The 19,255-nt window shown below is 49.0% G+C and overlaps 2 protein-coding genes across 5 annotated transcripts in view; one reads left to right on the forward strand and one right to left on the reverse strand.

The window, feature by feature from the left end:
* XPO7 (exportin 7) overlaps nucleotides 1-19,255 on the forward strand; it is a 1,985,528-nt gene that overhangs the window by 100,091 nt on the left and 1,866,182 nt on the right. The gene's annotated exons all lie outside the window — the stretch shown is intronic.
* Nucleotides 1-19,255, reverse strand: part of LOC138491291 (uncharacterized) — a 71,799-nt gene that overhangs the window by 34,415 nt on the left and 18,129 nt on the right. The window contains exon 2 of one of the 2 annotated variants that reach the window (XM_069617723.1): nucleotides 1,904-6,325. The exons of the other annotated variant lie outside the window; for it this stretch is intronic. Coding sequence (XP_069473824.1) covers nucleotides 3,810-5,795 — 1,986 coding nt within the window. The 5' untranslated portion in view covers nucleotides 5,796-6,325 and the 3' untranslated portion in view covers nucleotides 1,904-3,809. Of the gene's footprint in view, nucleotides 1-1,903; nucleotides 6,326-19,255 lie in introns of those variants that run through there. 2 annotated transcript variants of the gene reach the window in all.

The raw sequence follows: 19,255 nt of genomic DNA on the forward strand, positions 1-19,255 counted from the left end.
GAAGCTCGGGTGTTTCCCCCTCAGTGCTGGTGCGAGGCAGAAGCTGCAGGTCCTCGGGTCGGGCACGCTAGAGCTGGGTGGCTGTCCTGGGGGGGGGGGGTCATCATGTGCTGGGGCCGCCTTTGACACCCTCCGTGCCGTCTCTGGGTCCGCAGGATGAAGGCGCCCGCCATTTTGGATTCTCGTGGCCGTCCGGCGCTGCAAGGAGCCGGTGGTGTAGCCGGGTCCTTGAAGAGCGTTATGCTCTTATCTTTGGCCCTTCAGTGCCCCAGTTGTTCCGACGGCCCCAGATGCTATTAGGGCCCCGACAGGATCACAGGAAGCCACATTTTTTGGGATGATACGGCGGGCTTCGTACGGCTGGCATCAGGGGAGCAGCCACATTGATGGCGCTCCAAGCCACACCCCCTCTCCTGAACACTTGTGAAGACCTACTCTCCAACCTAAAACTCTGTCCGTCCTTATCCTCCTCGAGCTCTCTTCCGCCTTTGACACAGTCAACCACTCCATCCTCATAAACCGTCTCCATGATACCCTAGGCATCACGGATTGAGCACTGGCGTGGAAGACCACCTTCCTTTCAAACAGACGTACCCAAGTGCAAATGGGCCCCTTTCTCTCCTCCATCTCACTCTCTACCTGCTGCATCCCTCCTGGCTATATTCTGTCACCTTGGTTCTTCAACGTCTATCTAGCTCCTCTGGCCCACTTGATCTCATTTCCGGTGTTAGGCAGATGACACATAGATCTCCTTCAAGCTGCCTTCCTCCACCTCCTCCTCATCCCTCATACCCAAGCTGCCTTCCTCCGCCTCCTCCTCATCCCTCATACCCGACTGCTAACTCCATCTGCCGCCGCGACGGCATCCCGGTCCTTTCTGAGTCATACAGGGACCAGACCACCACCTACCAGTGCCCTCCGCATCCGGTGACAGCACTTGCCTTCGGGCTCCCTTCCCCGGACTAGGCCAAGATGGTTTTCCCTGCCCACCGCACTCATCCCTCCACCTCACTCTTTCCCCTGGCACTTGCCGCCTGGCCCTCCCAACATTCACCTGCCCCACCCCTGGGGTTACCCTGACCCTGCACTTCTCCAGGAGTATTGTCACAAGGCCAATATAACCGTTTTTGTTACCCACTTTTTTGATTCCCATTCCTCCTGTCCCCCCCCTCCCCTCTCAGCCCCCCCCCCCACCCCCATCTTGTCTTGTGGCGCCTGGAAACACCAGTGTATACGCGCCATACAAATGTCCAATGAATAAATAAAAGAAAAATATTGTGAATTGGTTCAGCGTAGTTGTTGTTTGGTCAGGCCAAACATTACACTGCTCTGTTTTACTAATGCTGTATAGTCCGGGTGTATAGCCAGCTTTGAGGATGCTTGCGCTATATTCCTACCTTCTCTGTAAAAGGCCAAGATCCTCTTCCTGTCTTTGTAATTCATAATTTTGGCAATCAGTGGTCTAGGGGGAGCACCGGGCAGAGGCCTCCTTGCCAGGGATTTATCTGCACGCTTCGCTGTGAAACCTTGCATTAACCTGCCGCGGCCTACTTCTTGGAATAGTACATCTTCAACGTATTATGTTGGGTCATTGCCCTCTTCACCTTCAGGCAGACCAAGGATTCTGATATTCTTTCTCCTGGCCTGTCTTTCAGCGTCTTTGACTCGATGTTCCACCCGTACTTTGTCAATCAGTTTGGTTACCTGGGTTTGAGTATTAGTGATGTTGGTTGTGTTGTTCCTCACTTTGGTTTCTGCAGTGTCTAGGCGATTGGCAAGAGCGCACACATCCTGTTTTAGTAGGTCGTGAAAGGGAGCGTCCCCAGCCAGCACGATCCTCCCCGCAATGAGAGACAATGATGGACTCTCCCAGATAGGGAATAAAGCCAAGACAGAGTGCGGGTGAGCTTAAATGGGAGTTTATCAATCAGAATAGGGCATGCAAAGAACTCTGCAAAACTCCGAGAGCGCTCTGTCTGACAATCGCAAAGACAGGCGTATATAATTACAAAAAACGTCATCAAAAACCTACATACTATAGGGGGCACAAGTTAAATGGGATTGGGTGGCGATGACTAACTATAGGTGCTGCTGCGAGGTGGTTGGTCGTGGCAGAAGAACGTCACTGGTCAGCCTCGTGGGTAGGGCTGGACCTGACAAGTTGGCAGAGGTCATCCGGGCGGTGTCGGTGTGCCTCCGTGGCCAGTGTCAGAGATGAATGTCTTTTCCTGACTTCTTTGCCCTAGGCCATGCACACCGCAATCATTCAGTCATTGTGTTATTATCTTTCTTCAGTAAATCTTCCAATAGGTTATTCTACAGGTCAATGCAACACAGGAGGAATGCACCTTGTAAGAGGCCTGATGGTCATTCATCAGGGCATGGTTACCAGCGTCCTGTTGACCGGTATCATAGGTTGAGGGGCTAAGCTTCGGGGCATGGGACGGATGGTACAAGTCTCCCTGTCTTGTTAGATGTGTTTATAAATGTGTCTCTGTGTGTTGCCACAGTGTTGGGTGTCCTCATTGCACAGGGCCATAAGTCTAGGGTGATCTGGTGGGTTGTGGGGTTTATGAGGGGGCGCCTGTGGATGGGTGGGTTCAGACCGAGGTTTACTGCTAGGCTGTAAATAGTTAAGGTGACGGCCCATGGCCTTCGGTGCTGCTAAGGGGGGCTGCGCATCTGTGGAGCGGTTCCAGTCTGGTAGGGGGAGGTGGGGCAGCGCGGCGCGGCCCTCTGTTCTCATGCTTTTGGCAGTCTTCGCGGGGTGGGAGGGGAATGGCCTTGCATATTTCTTCAGAGGTATCTTCCTCCCGTGTTGCAGGTCCTTTGGAGGTGCAACCATTTACAATCGTTAAAACACTGTATAATATTTGTATAGATTACTTGAGAATGCACATTTTAACTTTACAGAACGTGTTCCAGTAATATTCAGTCGGAGTGCCTTATTAGTACACTATATTTCTATAATCACAACATTTAACTATATGCATAAACATCTTGCAATAAATGAGGTAGCATTACGGTTGATGCAGCACACAAAGAATGGGCCGCCGCCGTATGGTGACGGTGGCGGTTATGCAAGGGGCATTTGAACAAACACACGTGGTGAGTACATTCTTGCACACCTCTCACAGGTGCCCCCTGCATGGTTACGCTCTTCTTCTTGTGTACTGTAGCAGCATTAGTTCAGGCATGGCGCAGGACCGCGGGGTGTGCGGGTCCCTGATGGCTGGTGTTATGTACACTAACTACACAATTCTACAGGTATCTTTGGCATGCATGGTGTGTATGGGGAGAATACAACAAGTAGTTTCTTTTACATGTATATCTGGGTATTTTTCCTCTTCCATCCGAGACCCGTTCTGCAGACTTTCCCTTCACCTAAGCCCTGCCAACCGGGTCATCCTGGGAGCAGTGAGGTCCTGCGGACGGTGAAATGTTACAATGTCAGTATATTGTGTTAGCTCATGTCCGCCCTTCTCGTGGGAACATGCTTGCAGCGGATCTGCCAGGGAGCTGCGGCAACAGGGATAGTTGAAATCCTCCGAGGGCGGGGGCCGCGCTACAGTGCGCTGAGCTCTCCTCATCCTTGGTGGGTGAAATTGGTTTCTAGGCCTAACTAATCTCAATACATATGTGGGTAATCGATACGTGTGAGCCATGTCGTCAGCAGGTGGACCCTCCACCACCTGGGCCCGGGTGGTATGAGGGGACGCCCAGTGAGCCAGGGCCTTCACCTGGGGAGGAGACGCGGGTGAGGAGGTTCTTTTGGACCAGTCCTCCCCTACATTTCCCCCCTTTCGTTACTAAAGTAACGAATTCTTCAACTCATTCAGTCTTCTGCACTCTTCTGCGTTCATAACTGCCTCATCCCATGCTGGGGTGCCTTTTATGGGCATCCAGGCTCTGCACACCCCCCTTAAGCTCTCACCCCTCCTGGCGTACTCATCTGGGGTACAGGTCAGGTATATACACCCGCTGTCCCCTTCCAAGTCTACCCATACTTCCTCATACCATTCTAGTATGCGTGGTTCTCTGATGGTGGTGTGCCATAGTTTGTCTATGATGTCCTTATCGTGATACCTAGGCACTAGTTGATACCTAGGTGCGTCATCATTTCCTGTTTGTACCTGTACTTCTTGTGTGGCTTGCATGGTACCCCTGGTGTTGCCCATTGTCACCATCATCATTGCTCCATTAGGCACTGCGTTAGCACAGCATCGAAGACCCACCTGACACAGGCAAAAAATGAAGAGGAGGAACACCACCGCTGGCATCAAAAATTTCATAGTTACTCCAAGCCATGAGGGGACCCAGGAAAAAAGATCATTGAACCATTTACTGTCTTCTGCTCCTCCTTCCATCTTCATTTTTTCTCCTAGGTTATGCACTGCTTCGATCACATGGGACAGGGAGCCGTTTTCCGCATTTTCGGAAGGTACGAAAGTGCAGCAGGCACTTCCGATTTTTCGGCAAACACCACCGTCCATCGCCGTCAACAGGTCCAAGACATACCGGTTCTGCATTGTCATCAGCCGTAAAGCCCTTAGTTCCACCTTGATAACATTAAATCCTTCTTCAGTGTCATTGGCCAGTTGTATCAGTTCCCATCGCGTTATCTGGAGCCATTTTGCGTTTGCTCTTGCTTGGACACTTGAGACGAGTGAAGCGAAGAATGTTTCTGCTGAGCTGAATAATCGGTATCTGTCTGGGATTTGAGCCAACAGTTCGGATGATGCCTTTGATATGTAATTCGATGCTCTTTTGTTACGGGTCAGCACCCCTTCCTGGTTTCCGGAAGACAAGACATACATGTGTTCTTCTGTAGTCGGCTGGGCTGCACTTGGTTGCATGCGTTCCTGTGCCCTTTTGCTTCCATCAAGGTGGCTTTCTGGTATTACCATTAGGACTGAGTGCAGAGTGGCCATTGAGCAGCTGCCACTCCAAGACGGGGGGAGATGCAGGTACGCCTGGTTGCCGCAGACCCAGTACATATCCATCAGGGCCGCTGTTCCTTTTCTCAGATCTGGGATAGTGAGGGTCTTGTTGCAGTTCTTATTTGTTCCCATTGCGGTTTTCCCCTCTCCTTTGAAACATAGTTCATAGTCTATTTCGCTTTGGAGTTTGAAGGGTTTTTCGATGGCAGTTACCCAGGTTAGTTTTGAAATGTGTTTCTTCCATACTGGTGTGCACGTTTCTTCTATCCACTGTAGTTTTTCTGGCGCCACACCTCTCAATGCTTCAACTTTACACATCACTTCTTCATCTTTCCATTTTTTGTCTGAAAAAAGTGTCCCTTGTATCACAAAAAATGGTTCCTCCAGGCATACCACCCCTGCGGGTTTGGAGTAGCAGGTTTTTTCGTTCTGTAACATTTTAAAAATAACTTCATGTGCCTGGAAGGTATTCTTAATTATGCATAACGTTAGATGAAGGAGACATTGGGCGTTCATCATTGGCAATTCTTTGGGCAATAGTACTTTGGGTGTACCTGAAGCATGGGGAATGAGGGAGCACACATAACAACTTTCATTTGTTGTTTGTTTTGCGGTGGCACTCATATCTGCATACCACTTATTTGTCTGGTGGGGGTGTCGTGGGTCTTCCATTTTGTCTAATCCTAACCCATGATACTCATCATATCTCCCCCTCCCAGTGTCCCTTCTCCGTCTGTTGTTCTTATTCCTCCTGTACTTCCCAGTTTCCTGGGCGAGGGAAAGAATAGACCCCCCTTTCTCATTCCCGCCCCCCTTTGCCCAATCCTCGTATAATATTTCATGTGCTGCTAGCATTTTTTCATTTTCGTTTTTTACTTTACCTTGCAGGTTGTTTTTTTAAACGGGGGCTGGTTGACTGGTAGGCGTATTGTACAGCCATGATATAGCAGATGGGTTTCTGTCATTTAAACTGTCAGCATTATACTTTGGCATCCCAGGTGGGGACATTGTGTTGTTTTGCACTTCACCCTGTGGCCCCTTCTTTTCAGATATGACAGTATTGGATGGTGTGGTGTAGTAGCCCCATACGAGTTTAGTACCATCCCATACCAGAAAATCACCTTCCCTTATATTGGCACTTGCAGTTACATTGGCCCCAGTGGTGCTGTTAATACCAGTGCTGTTAATCCCTCCCCCCTCGTTCATCTCGATAGAGATGAACGCTACAAACCAATATGTGACCAGACCAAACAGTATCATAAAAAACGTAATAATACACACAGATAATCCGCACTCATACGAATACATGCATCTCTCAGTTATTAATTCTCTCATTCTACTAATTCTATCCGTTGCAGGCTGCCTGTTAGATGCCATGGTAGTTCCTGTTTGAGATATAAAAGTGCATTAAGTGCATTTGTGTAAACAATTTGTGTAAACATTGTGGTTGGCACCGTTGGTACCAGAAAACACGTTGACGGGGAAGGGAGGCGGGGAGGGTTGCAGGGGAGGGCTTTGACAGATAAAGGTATCAACATCTCATATTTTGATCTCTTCATTAATTACTTTTAAACAAAGACCCCCCCTTATTATCATTCCATTATATATTGTTTTTTTTTTTTTCTTTATATATATATATAAATAAAGAAAAACAAAACAAAAAGAAAACCCACAGGTATATTTTATCAATCACTTCTCCCATTTACGTCCATTGCTGACGCACATACACATAGGGTAAAAAATCATTCATTTCATTCAGTTGCAGTTGTTGCAGTTGTTTGTGCCTCCTCATCTACCTCCTCTCGCACATTGCTATATGCTCTTCGCACATCTGTCAAGTGGATCCAGTACCGCAACCCCTTAACTTTTACAGCGGTGGGCGTGCAGAACACTACTTCGTATGGGCTGTGGAACCGTGGAGCATTCCATCGATGCACAAAACTCCTGACATATATTAATTCTCCCGGCATTAGCTGTAGCTGTTGCTCGGGTTCTGTTGCAGACCCTGTTATGCTTTCCTCCTCTCTAGTAATGGGTGGGGAGAGCTGCTTTGATATTGCGCGCGCTGCCCTTGTCAATTTTTTCAAATAGTCTGTGAATTCTTCTCCCAATATCGCTGCGCTCCTGTGTGCATCTGAGTGTTCGCGCAGTGGAGAGTGTGCTGTGTGCATTCGTCTCCCAGTCACGATTTCGTGCGGGGACAAATGGTGATCTTTACTTGGCTGATTTCTCAGTTCAAATAGTGCAAGGGGCAGACAGTATATCCAATTTTTCTTTAATGAGAAACATAGTTTTGACAGCCTGCCCTTCAACAGTCCGTTCATCTTTTCCACAACGCCATTACTTTGGGGATGATAAATCGAACACAATTTATGCTTTATTCCCAATAATGTCGTCACCTCCTTGAATAGTTCATTCACAAAATGTGTGCCATTGTCCGAGCGTATTACGTCACAAATTCCCCAGCGAGGGAAAACTTCCCTCACTAAAAATTTTGCTGCGCTCTTGGCATCCGGTCGTGCGCACGGGCCTGCTTCCACCCACCTTGAAAATGGGCACACAACCACGATCATGTACCGCGCACCGTTACACCTTTCCCCCATGTCTGCATAATCAATATGCAGCTCTCTGAATGGGCCAATGGGTTTTGGGATAGTTCCTCGCAGTGTGCGTAATGTCATTCCTGAATTGTAAATCTGACATGTTGTGCATTCCATGGCTAATCGAGACACGTGTTCCTGGAGACAGGGTACGTACCATTCTTCTTGTATTTCAGCTGCAATGTGCTGTTTTGTATTGTGCGCAGGGAAGTGTAGTTGCTGGAACGCAATTTCTAGTAGTTTCATTGGCATTACTACCTTTCCTGAGTTATTTTGCCGCCACAATAAGTCTGTTCCCGACTTGCTGCACCCTCGTTTTGTCCACATCAACTTTTCGTCCTCACTAGCCCCGTCCTGCAATTCTAGTATTTGGGATATGGGCATCATATTGTACCCTTCTGGGGGCTCTTCGTTTGTTTTGTGCTGCATCATGTACTCACCTGCTTCGTATTTCTGAAAATAGGAAGCCTCCTTGGCGGCAGCGTCCGCTGCCGCGTTCCCCAAAGACACAACGTCTGTGTTGGATGTATGTGCTTGGCACTTAACTATGGCTACTGCAGTAGGATTTTGTAGGGCCTCAATTAATTCTTTCAACAAATCTGCATGCTGTACTGGTGTTCCGTCTGCCCGCCGAAATCCCCTCCGCCCCCACCTTGCTAGACCTCCAGGCACTGTTGTTGTCATGTAAGCTGAGTCCGTGTATATGGTTACTGCGCAACCTTTTGCTGCATGCAATGCTTCTATGAGCGCGATCAATTCAGCGGCTTGTGCGGAGTAATGTGATGGGAGGCGGTACTGCACTAGTGTTTCATTCTCACCGTCTTCTAATCTTACCACCGCCATCCCAAAATGCTTTTCTCCTGTATCTACATCAATTGATGCAGACCCATCCACGAAGTACACTTCCCCCTCGCTCAGAGCGTTCTCACATACCACTGTGTCCCCCTCTCTTTCTCCTGTGTAGGTTGCGCAATCGTGGTCTTGCATGTCTTCTAATGTGCAGGTCTCTGAAATGAATGTCGCTTGGTTTACTGTTTTGCATCGGACCACATGGATGTTGGTACTGGACAATATTATTTCATATGCTGTTGCCCGCTGTGTTGTTAGTGTGCTTTTTGACCTCTCAAGTATTGCGAACAATGAATGTTCCACAAACAATGTTACTGGGCAACCCATTACTATTGTGGCGCTTTTTTCAATCGCGAATGCGGCTGCAGCGAGCGATTGCTCGCACGCGAAATGGCCTTGCATTACGGCATCCAAAGTGCCACTATAGTAAGCCAAAGGCTTGTGTCCTAAGGACGTCTTTTGTGTCAGAACAGCTGTCATTAGTGTTCCCTTGCAGTGTGAAAATAGGTAAAATTTGCGTCCATAATCAGGGTTGGCTAGCACTGGAGCGCTTGAAATTAACTCTTTTAGTGACTGAAATGACGTACTCATTTCTCCTGACCATTCGATTTTTTTATTGTCCTGTTGTGCTTCTTTAAGTGCTTGCAGTAGGGGTCTGGTGTATGCTGCATAATCTAATATCCATGCTCGGCAATAGTTGCAGGGAATGTGCATCTCTTTTACTGTTGTGGGTTCCGCTACTGACCTTATTGCTTCTGCCCTGTCGGGAATTATTCTTTTTCCATCCTTGGATATCAGCTGACCCAGGTATAAGGCCTCTGTCAGGCAATATTGTAGTTTCTCCTGATCTACCTTGTACCCCTTATTGGCCAATAGTGTCAGGAGCGTTGTTGAATCCTTCCTACATGCCTCTTCATCTTGTGCACATACTAACAAATCGTCTACGTATTGAATGACTGTACTCGCAACTGATAGGTTTCACAAGTCTTCATGCAATATTCGGTTGAATATGCTCGGGCTCTCACAGTATCCCTGTGGCAGTCTGCAGTGTTCATACCTCTTCCCCCCTAGTGTGAATGCTGTAAGGTATCTACTCTCTTCAGCAAGGGGTATTGAAAAAAAGGCATTTTTCAAATCCACTACTGTGAAATGTGATGCTGTCTTTGGAATGCTGCATAATATGGATGCAGGGTTCGGGACCAAAGGGAACTCTTTCTGAATTACATCGTTTAGGGGCCGTAAGTCCTGTATCATTCTCCAAGACCCTCCTTTTGCTTTTTTAATTGGATAAATGCATGTGTTACATGGGGAGGTCGAGGGCACTATGATTCCTTGTGCTAATAGTGCATTGATGGTCTCTTTTATCCCTTCTTCAGCCTCACGGGACAATGGATACTGTTTGACTCGGGGTAAAATTGCTCCCTGCTTTAGTTTTATAACCACAGGTTGTACTCCATGCAACAGCCCTACATCATGGGGGCCTGTTGTCCACAAATTATTTGGTACGAGCCTCATGTCATCGTCAAAGAATGACGGTGGTGCTCCTACCACTGCCATCAGTTGGACGGGGGTTTCCCTGGCTTGAATCAAAATGTCACAGGGCATCGCTATTTCCATTACTATTTCACCATCCCCTTCTGCATCGGAGAAGAGATCCTCATCTGTTACCTCTCATAGGGCGATGTTGGCATTTGTACATAGTACTGTGCGCCATTCACATCCTTCCTTATCCATTCCAATCACAGCAATTCTTTTTGCTGACACCTGTACAGCGTGCAGGTCTAACGGTACCACTGTTCCGGGTGCGGTATCAGGGTACACTATGGGGCGGAAGAGGAATTCCGCTGGAATCCTCCAGTTCATTCTTCGTAGCTCTGGAATTATGAGGGCTAATGTCTTTAGTCCTTCAATAAACATTTCTTTGTTTTCTGGTACTCCTCGTACTTCCAGTGTGGTCGTGTAGGCTTGCACTACCAGCATCGCCCGCAAGGGGCATATCCCGGGTGTAGAGCACACTATCCCTCTCTCAGTGAACGATATGGTCATATTGAGTTTACTTAGGAGATCCCTCCCTAATAAATTTATGGGTGAATGCTCATAATACAGTAAGGGTGCCTTTACAGTTTTACCCCCCACTGTTACATCCAAAGCTTCTGTGTAAGGAACTTCAATTACAGCCCCAGAGAACCCCTGAGTCTCTATCTTCCTGTTAGATAACGGGAACCGGCCCTCCCTAATACATGATTTTTCCGCTCCCGAATCAACCATGAATATGAACTGCTTGTCTCCTATCTGCGCCCCAACCAATGGTTCCTCTGCGGCATTGTAGGTTGTAGATAGAACTGGACACGCAAGTGTTCTCTGTGGGCTCTCCTATGCGGGATGTCTCATCGTCCCCCCCTGGTTGAAGACACTCCCTGAAACCACTGACATGCTGTTGTAGGGTGCTGGGGCAGGGGCTCCGTTTGCTGTTATTGCGAAAGGGTTGCCTGGCGTATATTCCATATTGTCATTATTTTGTGGGTGGGCCTGTGTTCTGTACTGGGGACCCTGCTGCTGTTCAGTGTTACCTTGTCCTGGGTTTCTCGGCTGTTGCTGTCCCATAGGGAGACCGTATGGGCTCCCCGGATGGGGGTGGCCATACTGTCCTCCTTCTTGGAAACCATTGTTGGGCCTCGATCTGCACTCCCTAGAATAGTGCCCCCATCTTCCGCAGTTCCAGCAACTTCCCTGCGCACCTCTAGGGCCCTGCCATCCATTTCTTCCCATTCCTCCATATCCTGCTCCACCTCCCCTTCGGCCCCTGTACCCACCTCGTCCCCCTCGAGGGGTCCACTCTTGCCACTGCGGACCTCCACCTTGTTCCTGCTCGTTCCACTGCCGCTGTCCTGCTCCTGCCCAATTAGCTGCTACTCTCCCTTGTATTGCTGTCAGCCCCTCCTCTTCCTCATCTCCCTCCCTGCAGTGGGGGAGTGCGGCTACAGCCGCTGCGACCTTCACCAACTTTGTCTGCACTAGTTTTGCTTCATCTGCCAATCTCTTCTGTGCCACTTCCTTCTCCCGTTCCTTTATTCTTTTACAATGGTGTACTATTATGCTTTGAATCTCAGGCCACCCCTTTGCTTCAATACCAGCTATTTTATCAAGCGCCTTTTGCACTTCTTTGGGGAGCCCTCTTTTTATAATAAAATAGAATAAGGATGTTGATTGGTACCAGGGCGTACCCGTTTCAGCTCTCCACATCTCTTGGACCCGAAAAATGTAATCCATAGCCTCCTCTCCATCATTCATTGTGCACTGCATTACTGACTGTAAGTCTGGCGTGTCCGGGAATGTTTCCCGCAAGGCATCCCACACCCTTGCCCGTACTGTGTTAAAGGAGGCTCCGTCATGGCGGTCGCAGTCTAGTGTTACTCCCGGGAAACCAGCCTTAACCCATACTCTCTCAGCCTGATCCCCCACCGCTGATACGAGCAAGCTCTTCACGTCTCCTATTGCTAGGGGTACCCCGGCAGTGTGCTTCTCAGAGGCGTATATCCACTTGCTTGCCCCTCCTGACAGCGGGGGCAATAACTTTAGTAGATTGGCTTTATCCATCTGAGCCCATGGGATATAGTTGGGTCTCCCTCCTCCCCTATGTATCAATGGGAGCTGCAGCCTTCCTCTTGTTGTTCCAGCTGGACCTGGTTTGACCACTGATGTACCCAGTGATGCCATTTTCCCCACCCTGTTCCTCAATCGCCCCGTCCACTCATCGTCTAATGTTCTCATCGAACATGTCCCTTCCTCTCCTTCGCTTCCCCCTCCCATCGCCATGCTCAACCTGTCACTTTCTTCTAACTCGTCCCTTATGTCACATAGTAATTCCTCCCTAATCCCCCCCGAGCCTGTCTCCACTATCAACATCTCCTTCTCGTGCCCCTATTTCTATTATTCGTGTCGGTTCTTCCTCAATTCTGAACAGGATCTCGCCCTTTTTCCACCCCTCTTCGGGCTTTCTATTTTCACCTGGCGCTCTAGACGTACGCCCTGCCCTAGTTGCATCTAATGCTGTTCGTTCGCATATGTCTTTTATCCTTGAGAGCTCATCTTTGGCTACCGAAAGTCTTGATTGTAAATCATCTGTAAGCTTCTCTATGTCTACCCTTTGTGTGCCTGCCTGGGCTCGCTCCCTGGTGCTTTCATATGGCGGGGGTGCCGATGGCCGGTGGGGTGTATCATTTGTGGGGGGAGGTATGTAAGTGGGGTCGCTGTATCCTTCTGCGGGTACAGGCTTGTTTAATATCGGGTACAAACTTATGACCTCTATTGGTGGTACTACACTTGACGCTTCGTTGACATCTTTCTGTATCATCAATGGATTGTCGGTGGTGGACGGGAGGTCAGGATTTAACGCTGGCGCTTTAGGAGGAGGTATCTCCTCAAATAACCTCCAGAAATCTAATACTTCTCTCCTATTCTGCAACTGCTTTCCCTTGTACTTCATGAAAATGCATGTGGCCACCATGTCCAGAACGCTTTTATCAAAAGACCCTCCCTCGGGCCAAATCTGGGGTAACCCCTCCCCTTTTAACTCGGTCACCCATTGGTCATGATATTTCTTAATCCGCTCCGCGTGGCCTGGTAAACTCTTACAAATGTGCGACAAGGGTGTCTCGGCCCCCATCTTATGTGTTTCCCTAACGCTTGTTTCTATCTGTGTGTCTATAATTACAATGTAAACCTCTTACCAATATTGCTTCCGTTTTTTACCTCCTAGTCAAAAATGGGCTCTTCTGTGCTCTATGCCCTCCCTACGCACGGCACAACTGGCTGTGTACAGTAGCTATTCTCTTCTCTTTTTTCGGGGGGGTGGGCACATACAATAGCAAAATATCAGTTATTTGTCAACATTTACCCGGAAACCAAAATAGGCACACACTCACTCCCCCTTGTCGTTTTGTCTCTACACAGAACTCTTATCCGGTCACACTTACCCTGACTATTCCATTTCTGTAGCCAGTTTACACACTTACAACATCAACTTGTCATCTGACCCACACGAGGTGCACACACCCCCCAGTAGCATTCCGTTCACAATTCACGCTGCCCTCCCTTTCCTCCCTAGCCGGCTGTCCCTAACCTTTTTATTCCGATATCTGTTGATGCGCATAGGTATATGTATTGGTCTCCTCTTCCCTCTTGTAGTAGGATTCTCCCCCTCTTACTTTCCCCCTAACTCTAAAGAAAAAGAAAAGAAGTAATAGCAGTCTCTAATATATTCTCAGTGCCCCCTTTTGCTGGACACTTTTTCGTAAGTTTCACTTATTTATATATTCCCAGTACTAGTCAAGATAGCACTATGCGGCGCCGCCTTCCACCCCCTTTCGGAGCTAGGTTCCCGTCACGTTTATCTCTTCTTCACCTCTTAATCCTAATGGCCATATGCAAAGAAAAGGCAAGAAAATTTTAGAATGATCCTTAGTGGATCTGCGTATCCCCTCTTCGTTCCCTGTCCTACACTTCTTTCCCCACTCCCTTTGCAGTCGGTCGCACTCGGTACTCACGTGCCCGTCTTGAACCGATAGTCTCCGAAACTGGGTCCGTCCAGGCAGTGTCGCCGTCAGCTCAACAGTCAGCCCCGGCTCCGGCGAGCGGTACTCAAAGGGGATTTTGCAACTGGGATCCCGTACCCCCGCTCTTTTGAGTGCGCACTTCTTATTGTACCGGTCGCCGTTGACGGCCAGCCTTCCGGAGCCGGCTCACCGTGCGTATCCCTTTTCGACCGGAGATTCTCGTGCCAAAAGGGGACGGTAGCGTTAGATCGGGAAGAAATAATAAAAAAGAATCACGCTTTCGGGGTCACCACTGAAAGGGAGCGTCCCCAGCCAGCACGATCCTCCCCGCAATGAGAGACAATGATGGACTCTCCCAAATAGGGAATAAAGCCAAGACAGAGTGCGGGTGAGCTTAAATGGGAGTTTATCAATCAGAATAGGGCATGCAAAGAACTCTGCAAAACTCCGAGAGCGCTCTGTCTGACAATCGCAAAGACAGGCGTATATAATTACAAAAAACGTCATCAAAAACCTACATACTATAGGGGGCACAAGTTAAATGGGATTGGGTGGCGATGACTAACTATAGGTGCTGCTGCGAGGTGGTTGGTCGTGGCAGAAGAACGTCACTGGTCAGCCTCGTGAGTAGGGCTGGACCTGACAAGTTGGCAGAGGTCATCCGGGCGGTGTCGGTGTCCCTCCGTGGCCAGTGTCAGAGATGAATGTCTTTTCCTGACTTCTTTGCCCTAGGCCATGCACACCGCAATCATTCAGTCATTGTGTTATTATCTTTCTTCAGTAAATCTTCCAATAGGTTATTCTACAGGTCAATGCAACACAGGAGGAATGCACCTTGTAAGAGGCCTGATGGTCATTCATCAGGGCATGGTTACCAGCGTCCTGTTGACCGGTATCATAGGTTGAGGGGCTAAGCTTCGGGGCATGGGACGGATGGTACAAGTCTCCCTGTCTTGTTAGATGTGTTTATAAATGTGTCTCTGTGTGTTGCCACAGTGTTGGGTGTCCTCATTGCACAGGGCCATAAGTCTAGGGTGATCTGGTGGGTTGTGGGGTTTATGAGGGGGCGCCTGTGGATGGGTGGGTTCAGACTGAGGTTTACTGCTAGGCTGTAAATAGTTAAGGTGACGGCCCATGGCCTTCGGTGCTGCTAAGGGGGGCTGCGCATCTGTGGAGCGGTTCCAGTCTGGTAGGGGGAGGTGGGGCAGCGCGGCGCGGCCCTCTGTTCTCATGCTTTTGGCAGTCTTCGCGGGGTGGGAGGGGAATGGCCTTGCATATTTCTTCAGAGGTATCTTCCTCCCGTGTTGCAGGTCCTTTGGAGGTGCAACCATTTACAATCGTTAAAACACTGTATAATATTTGTATAGATTACTTGAGAATGCACATTTTAACTTTACAGAACGTGTTCCAGTAATATTCAGTCGGAGTGCCTTATTAGTACACTATATTTCTATAATCACAACATTTAACTATATGCATAAACATCTTGCAATAAATGAGGTAGCATTACGGTTGATGCAGCACACAAAGAATGGGCCGCCGCCGTATGGTGACGGTGGCGGTTATGCAAGGGGCATTTGAACAAACACACGTGGTGAGTACATTCTTGCACACCTCTCACAGGTGCCCCCTGCATGGTTACGCTCGTCTTCTTGTGTACTGTAGCAGCATTAGTTCAGGCATGGCGCAGGACCGCGGGGTGTGCGGGTCCCTGATGGCTGGTGTTATGTACACTAACTACACAATTCTACAGGTATCTTTGGCATGCATGGTGTGTATGGGGAGAATACAACAAGTAGTTTCTTTTACATGTATATCTGGGTATTTTTCCTCTTCCATCCGAGACCCGTTCTGCAGACTTTCCCTTCACCTAAGCCCTGCCAACCGGGTCATCCTGGGAGCAGTGAGGTCCTGTGGACGGTGAAATGTTACAATGTCAGTATATTGTGTTAGCTCATGTCCGCCCTTCTCGTGGGAACATGCTTGCAGCGGATCTGCCAGGGAGCTGCGGCAACAGGGATAGTTGAAATCCTCCGAGGGCGGGGGCCGCGCTACAGTGCGCTGAGCTCTCCTCATCCTTGGTGGGTGAAATTGGTTTCTAGGCCTAACTAATTTCAATACATATGTGGGTAATCGATACGTGTGAGCCATGTCGTCAGCAGGTGGACCCTCCACCACCTGGGCCCGGGTGGTATGAGGGGACGCCCAGTGAGCCAGGGCCCTCACCTGGGGAGGAGACGCGGGTGAGGAGGGTCTTTTGGACCAGTCCTCCCCTACAGTCGACATCCACGATGACTGCGTAAATTTTATGTTTTAGGGACGCCTGCAATGCTGCAATTGGCCCTCTCCCTGCTGGTTCATTGATGGTGAGGCGGTTCACTCCGCAGTGACTGTGGGTGTCTGAGTTGTGTTTCCTCCATCCTTTCACGTGAATGCCTCCAACTTTTTGTTTGGCCTTGCCCTTGTGGTGCATGTCAGGCATTTGTAACTGAAGGTGGAGCATTGGTTCTGGATGAGGGACTTCAAGTTGTGTAGTTTCAACTGTGCATGGACTCCATGTGATGTGGAGAAGCTGTGTGTACTGTTCTAAGGTGTTTATTAAACTGTAAATGCAGGGTGGAAAAACGCCTAACTTAAATCTAAGGTGGGAGAAAGCTTCGACCATCGAATGATAAATAAGGCAGTCCTTGTGCGTCTTGTCAAAGTAAAAGGCCTATACTAAACAAAACCTATTGCCAACCCTTACAACTAATTACAGAAAGAGTCTGGGCTAGGGTTTTCAATAACAAAAAAAGTGTTCACAAATAAGTCGAGATGTGATTGCCAGGGGTCTCACTTCCCCTCGTTTTGAGCACGGGACAAAGTGGATCTCCTGAGCACAGCACGCACTTGGGCTTTTCCAGCACAAGCAGTCAGTTCCGTACCAACAATCCGGTTCTTCGATGGTTAAGTCTCTTTTCAATAAAAGTCTCTTGCTTTGGAGGGCCTGATGTATTCCACAAACAAACAAAAGTTCCTTTCCAAATGAGCGTTGGGGTGATGACTTTTCACCCCCTGGATCTCCCTCTCCCGGGCTCGGACCCCCTCAAGAATCTTAATGTCCTAATTCACTGTGGACAACCCTCCGCCAGGTTCACTCTTGCCAACCTTTGTAACCCATTCTTCATGCGCTAATTTCACCAAGCAGGATTAATTTCCCCTTTCTCCACAGTCATCTGTCGGTCAAAGACTTTCCACTGTACAGATGATTTGACAAGAGCCCTGTATGACCACTTTAACCTCTTTTCAACTTTTTGCAAGTGCTTCTGGTTACAGTAGTTTCTACCATCGGGTAATCACCCAGAGTTTCCTGCTTGAGCACCCATGTGGTGCCGGACTTCTCTGTTGCTGGTTTTCCCCTTTTTTCATCACTCGCTCTTTAAGCCTTTTACTTCAAATTAGCCGTTTGCTGCTTTTCGTTCAACACAGTTCAGTTTCTTATCGGCTCTCTCCTCGACTCACCAGCTATTTCTCTTTGGAGTTAAGGATGGTACCACAGAGACAAGCGTCTCTCCCCGGGTTGGTAATCAGCCGAGGAGGGTCTTGTGTACCGTTTATCTGCTGCAACACACGCTGGCTATTGTTCGTGGTCTTATAATACTGTCTGCTGTCTCACGGGTCTTGGTCAGAAAGGGCAAGTTAGCCGAGTTAGCGTTCACGTTGTGCTGTCTACCTTGCTCGACCTGTGCTCTACCTTTTATCCCTATGGGGAATGGAAAGGGCCGCCGGGTGTGTGTGATTGTGGTCAATTGCCTGACTTTGCCTAACCCTTATAGACATGTCAGGTAAACGGATCTGGTGTTAGTTTGTTGTCTTTCGTGTTGTGCGAAGTGCTCATGTCAGAAAAGAGGGGGTACAGTGTTTTGTAATATGCTACGTGGTAGGATGGGTAAAAGGTGTTGAAAGAAGGGGTATACCGCGTCTCACCAGTCAGTGTCCCACTCCCCAAGGACCCCCCATCCATGTAATACTCCCTCACTGGTCCACCCCCAGGAACTGGATCCAATAGCGATGGCTGTGTCCTGGCCACCTGGATAGCAGATCCCCAGGGAATAGCTAGGGAGACACCTTCAGGTTTCTCTCAGTACCCATCCCTAGAAGTCAGCTAAAATGTCAGCAGGGATTGCGTCCTATTCTCTTTAGTGAGTTTTACTTGTGACCAACCACTACCAATGACTCTTCTGTCTAGCAGTCTCTGCAGCTTGGCCGAGTCTCGGATAATTCACTCCAAAGCCAATACTGATGTAGTGCTATGCCCGATCTTCTAGGGCTACTTGTGTCCCCCGTGATATGCTACAGTAAAGTCTCTTTTGTGGGCACAGCTTGTTTGCGTATCTCCAGTATCAAGGCACCCTATGCACCTTCCTTTCCATGCTGCTATCTTTTGTTGCTGGGAGAGCAAGTAAGGAGCACACAGGGGTGGCCAGTGGACAATCGCTTAATGTGTGGTTCAATGCATATCGGGCAATCTCAGCCTAACAAGCCTCAGTCGGTGACAGCTGAGGCAGCACCTGAAGGTCCTGACTGGGTCGGAGAAGTGATGCTGGGTATCGTCTTATACTCTGATTTTGTACTCTGGTTACTGTGTAATAGGCGCGTAGAGAGGCCACTCGGGTGTTAATGTGCAGCTCTGCAGTTTGTAGGCCCAGTGGGCTTTATATCCTTAGTATAGCAGATTTTGGTTGGCGGTGACAGGGGTCGCCCATGAAAGTGTTCCATGAGGCTAATGCGGATACACTCAACCTGTGCGTGGTCCTCTCCTCTCTGCGCTCACTGATGTGTAGTTGGTGCTGTGCGGACTCACCTGGGGATGGCCACTGCCTCAGTCTGTCCTCTGGGCTCTGTCTCTTCACAGAGCGGTCACATCGAGCTCCCCCGGCGATCAAAGCTTCCGTCTTCCCCCGACAAAGGAACCTCTCGTCGATCTTCCGTCCCTGTCCCTAGACTCTTCGGGGCTCCGCTCTGCAGCGATCACCTTGCAGAGGCCCTTTGCTCTCTTTTCTGGTCCCCCACAGGAGCCAGGCAGCAGGAGCTCTCGAACTAGTCTCCGGACAGTGTGATGCCGCTCCTGCGGCCGCCCCTAACAGGCAGAGAGACATGCCAAGGTGCTAGCGTTTTCCAAGGTCACTGGCGCCATCCGTAGCAGCACCATGGCCGTCCAATCTGCATTGTTTCCAATCCACAAATCTTCTATTCCAAGCAAAAGTGGGGCAGTATAAAGCTAATTTATGTAGGCATCATGTGGAGCATGGAGGTTAAACCGCCTCACTGC

The sequence above is a fragment of the Ambystoma mexicanum genome, chromosome 10 (assembly GCF_040938575.1).
Source record: "Ambystoma mexicanum isolate Mex_15411 chromosome 10, UKY_AmexF1_1, whole genome shotgun sequence".
Classification (NCBI taxonomy): Eukaryota; Metazoa; Chordata; class Amphibia; order Caudata; family Ambystomatidae; genus Ambystoma; species Ambystoma mexicanum.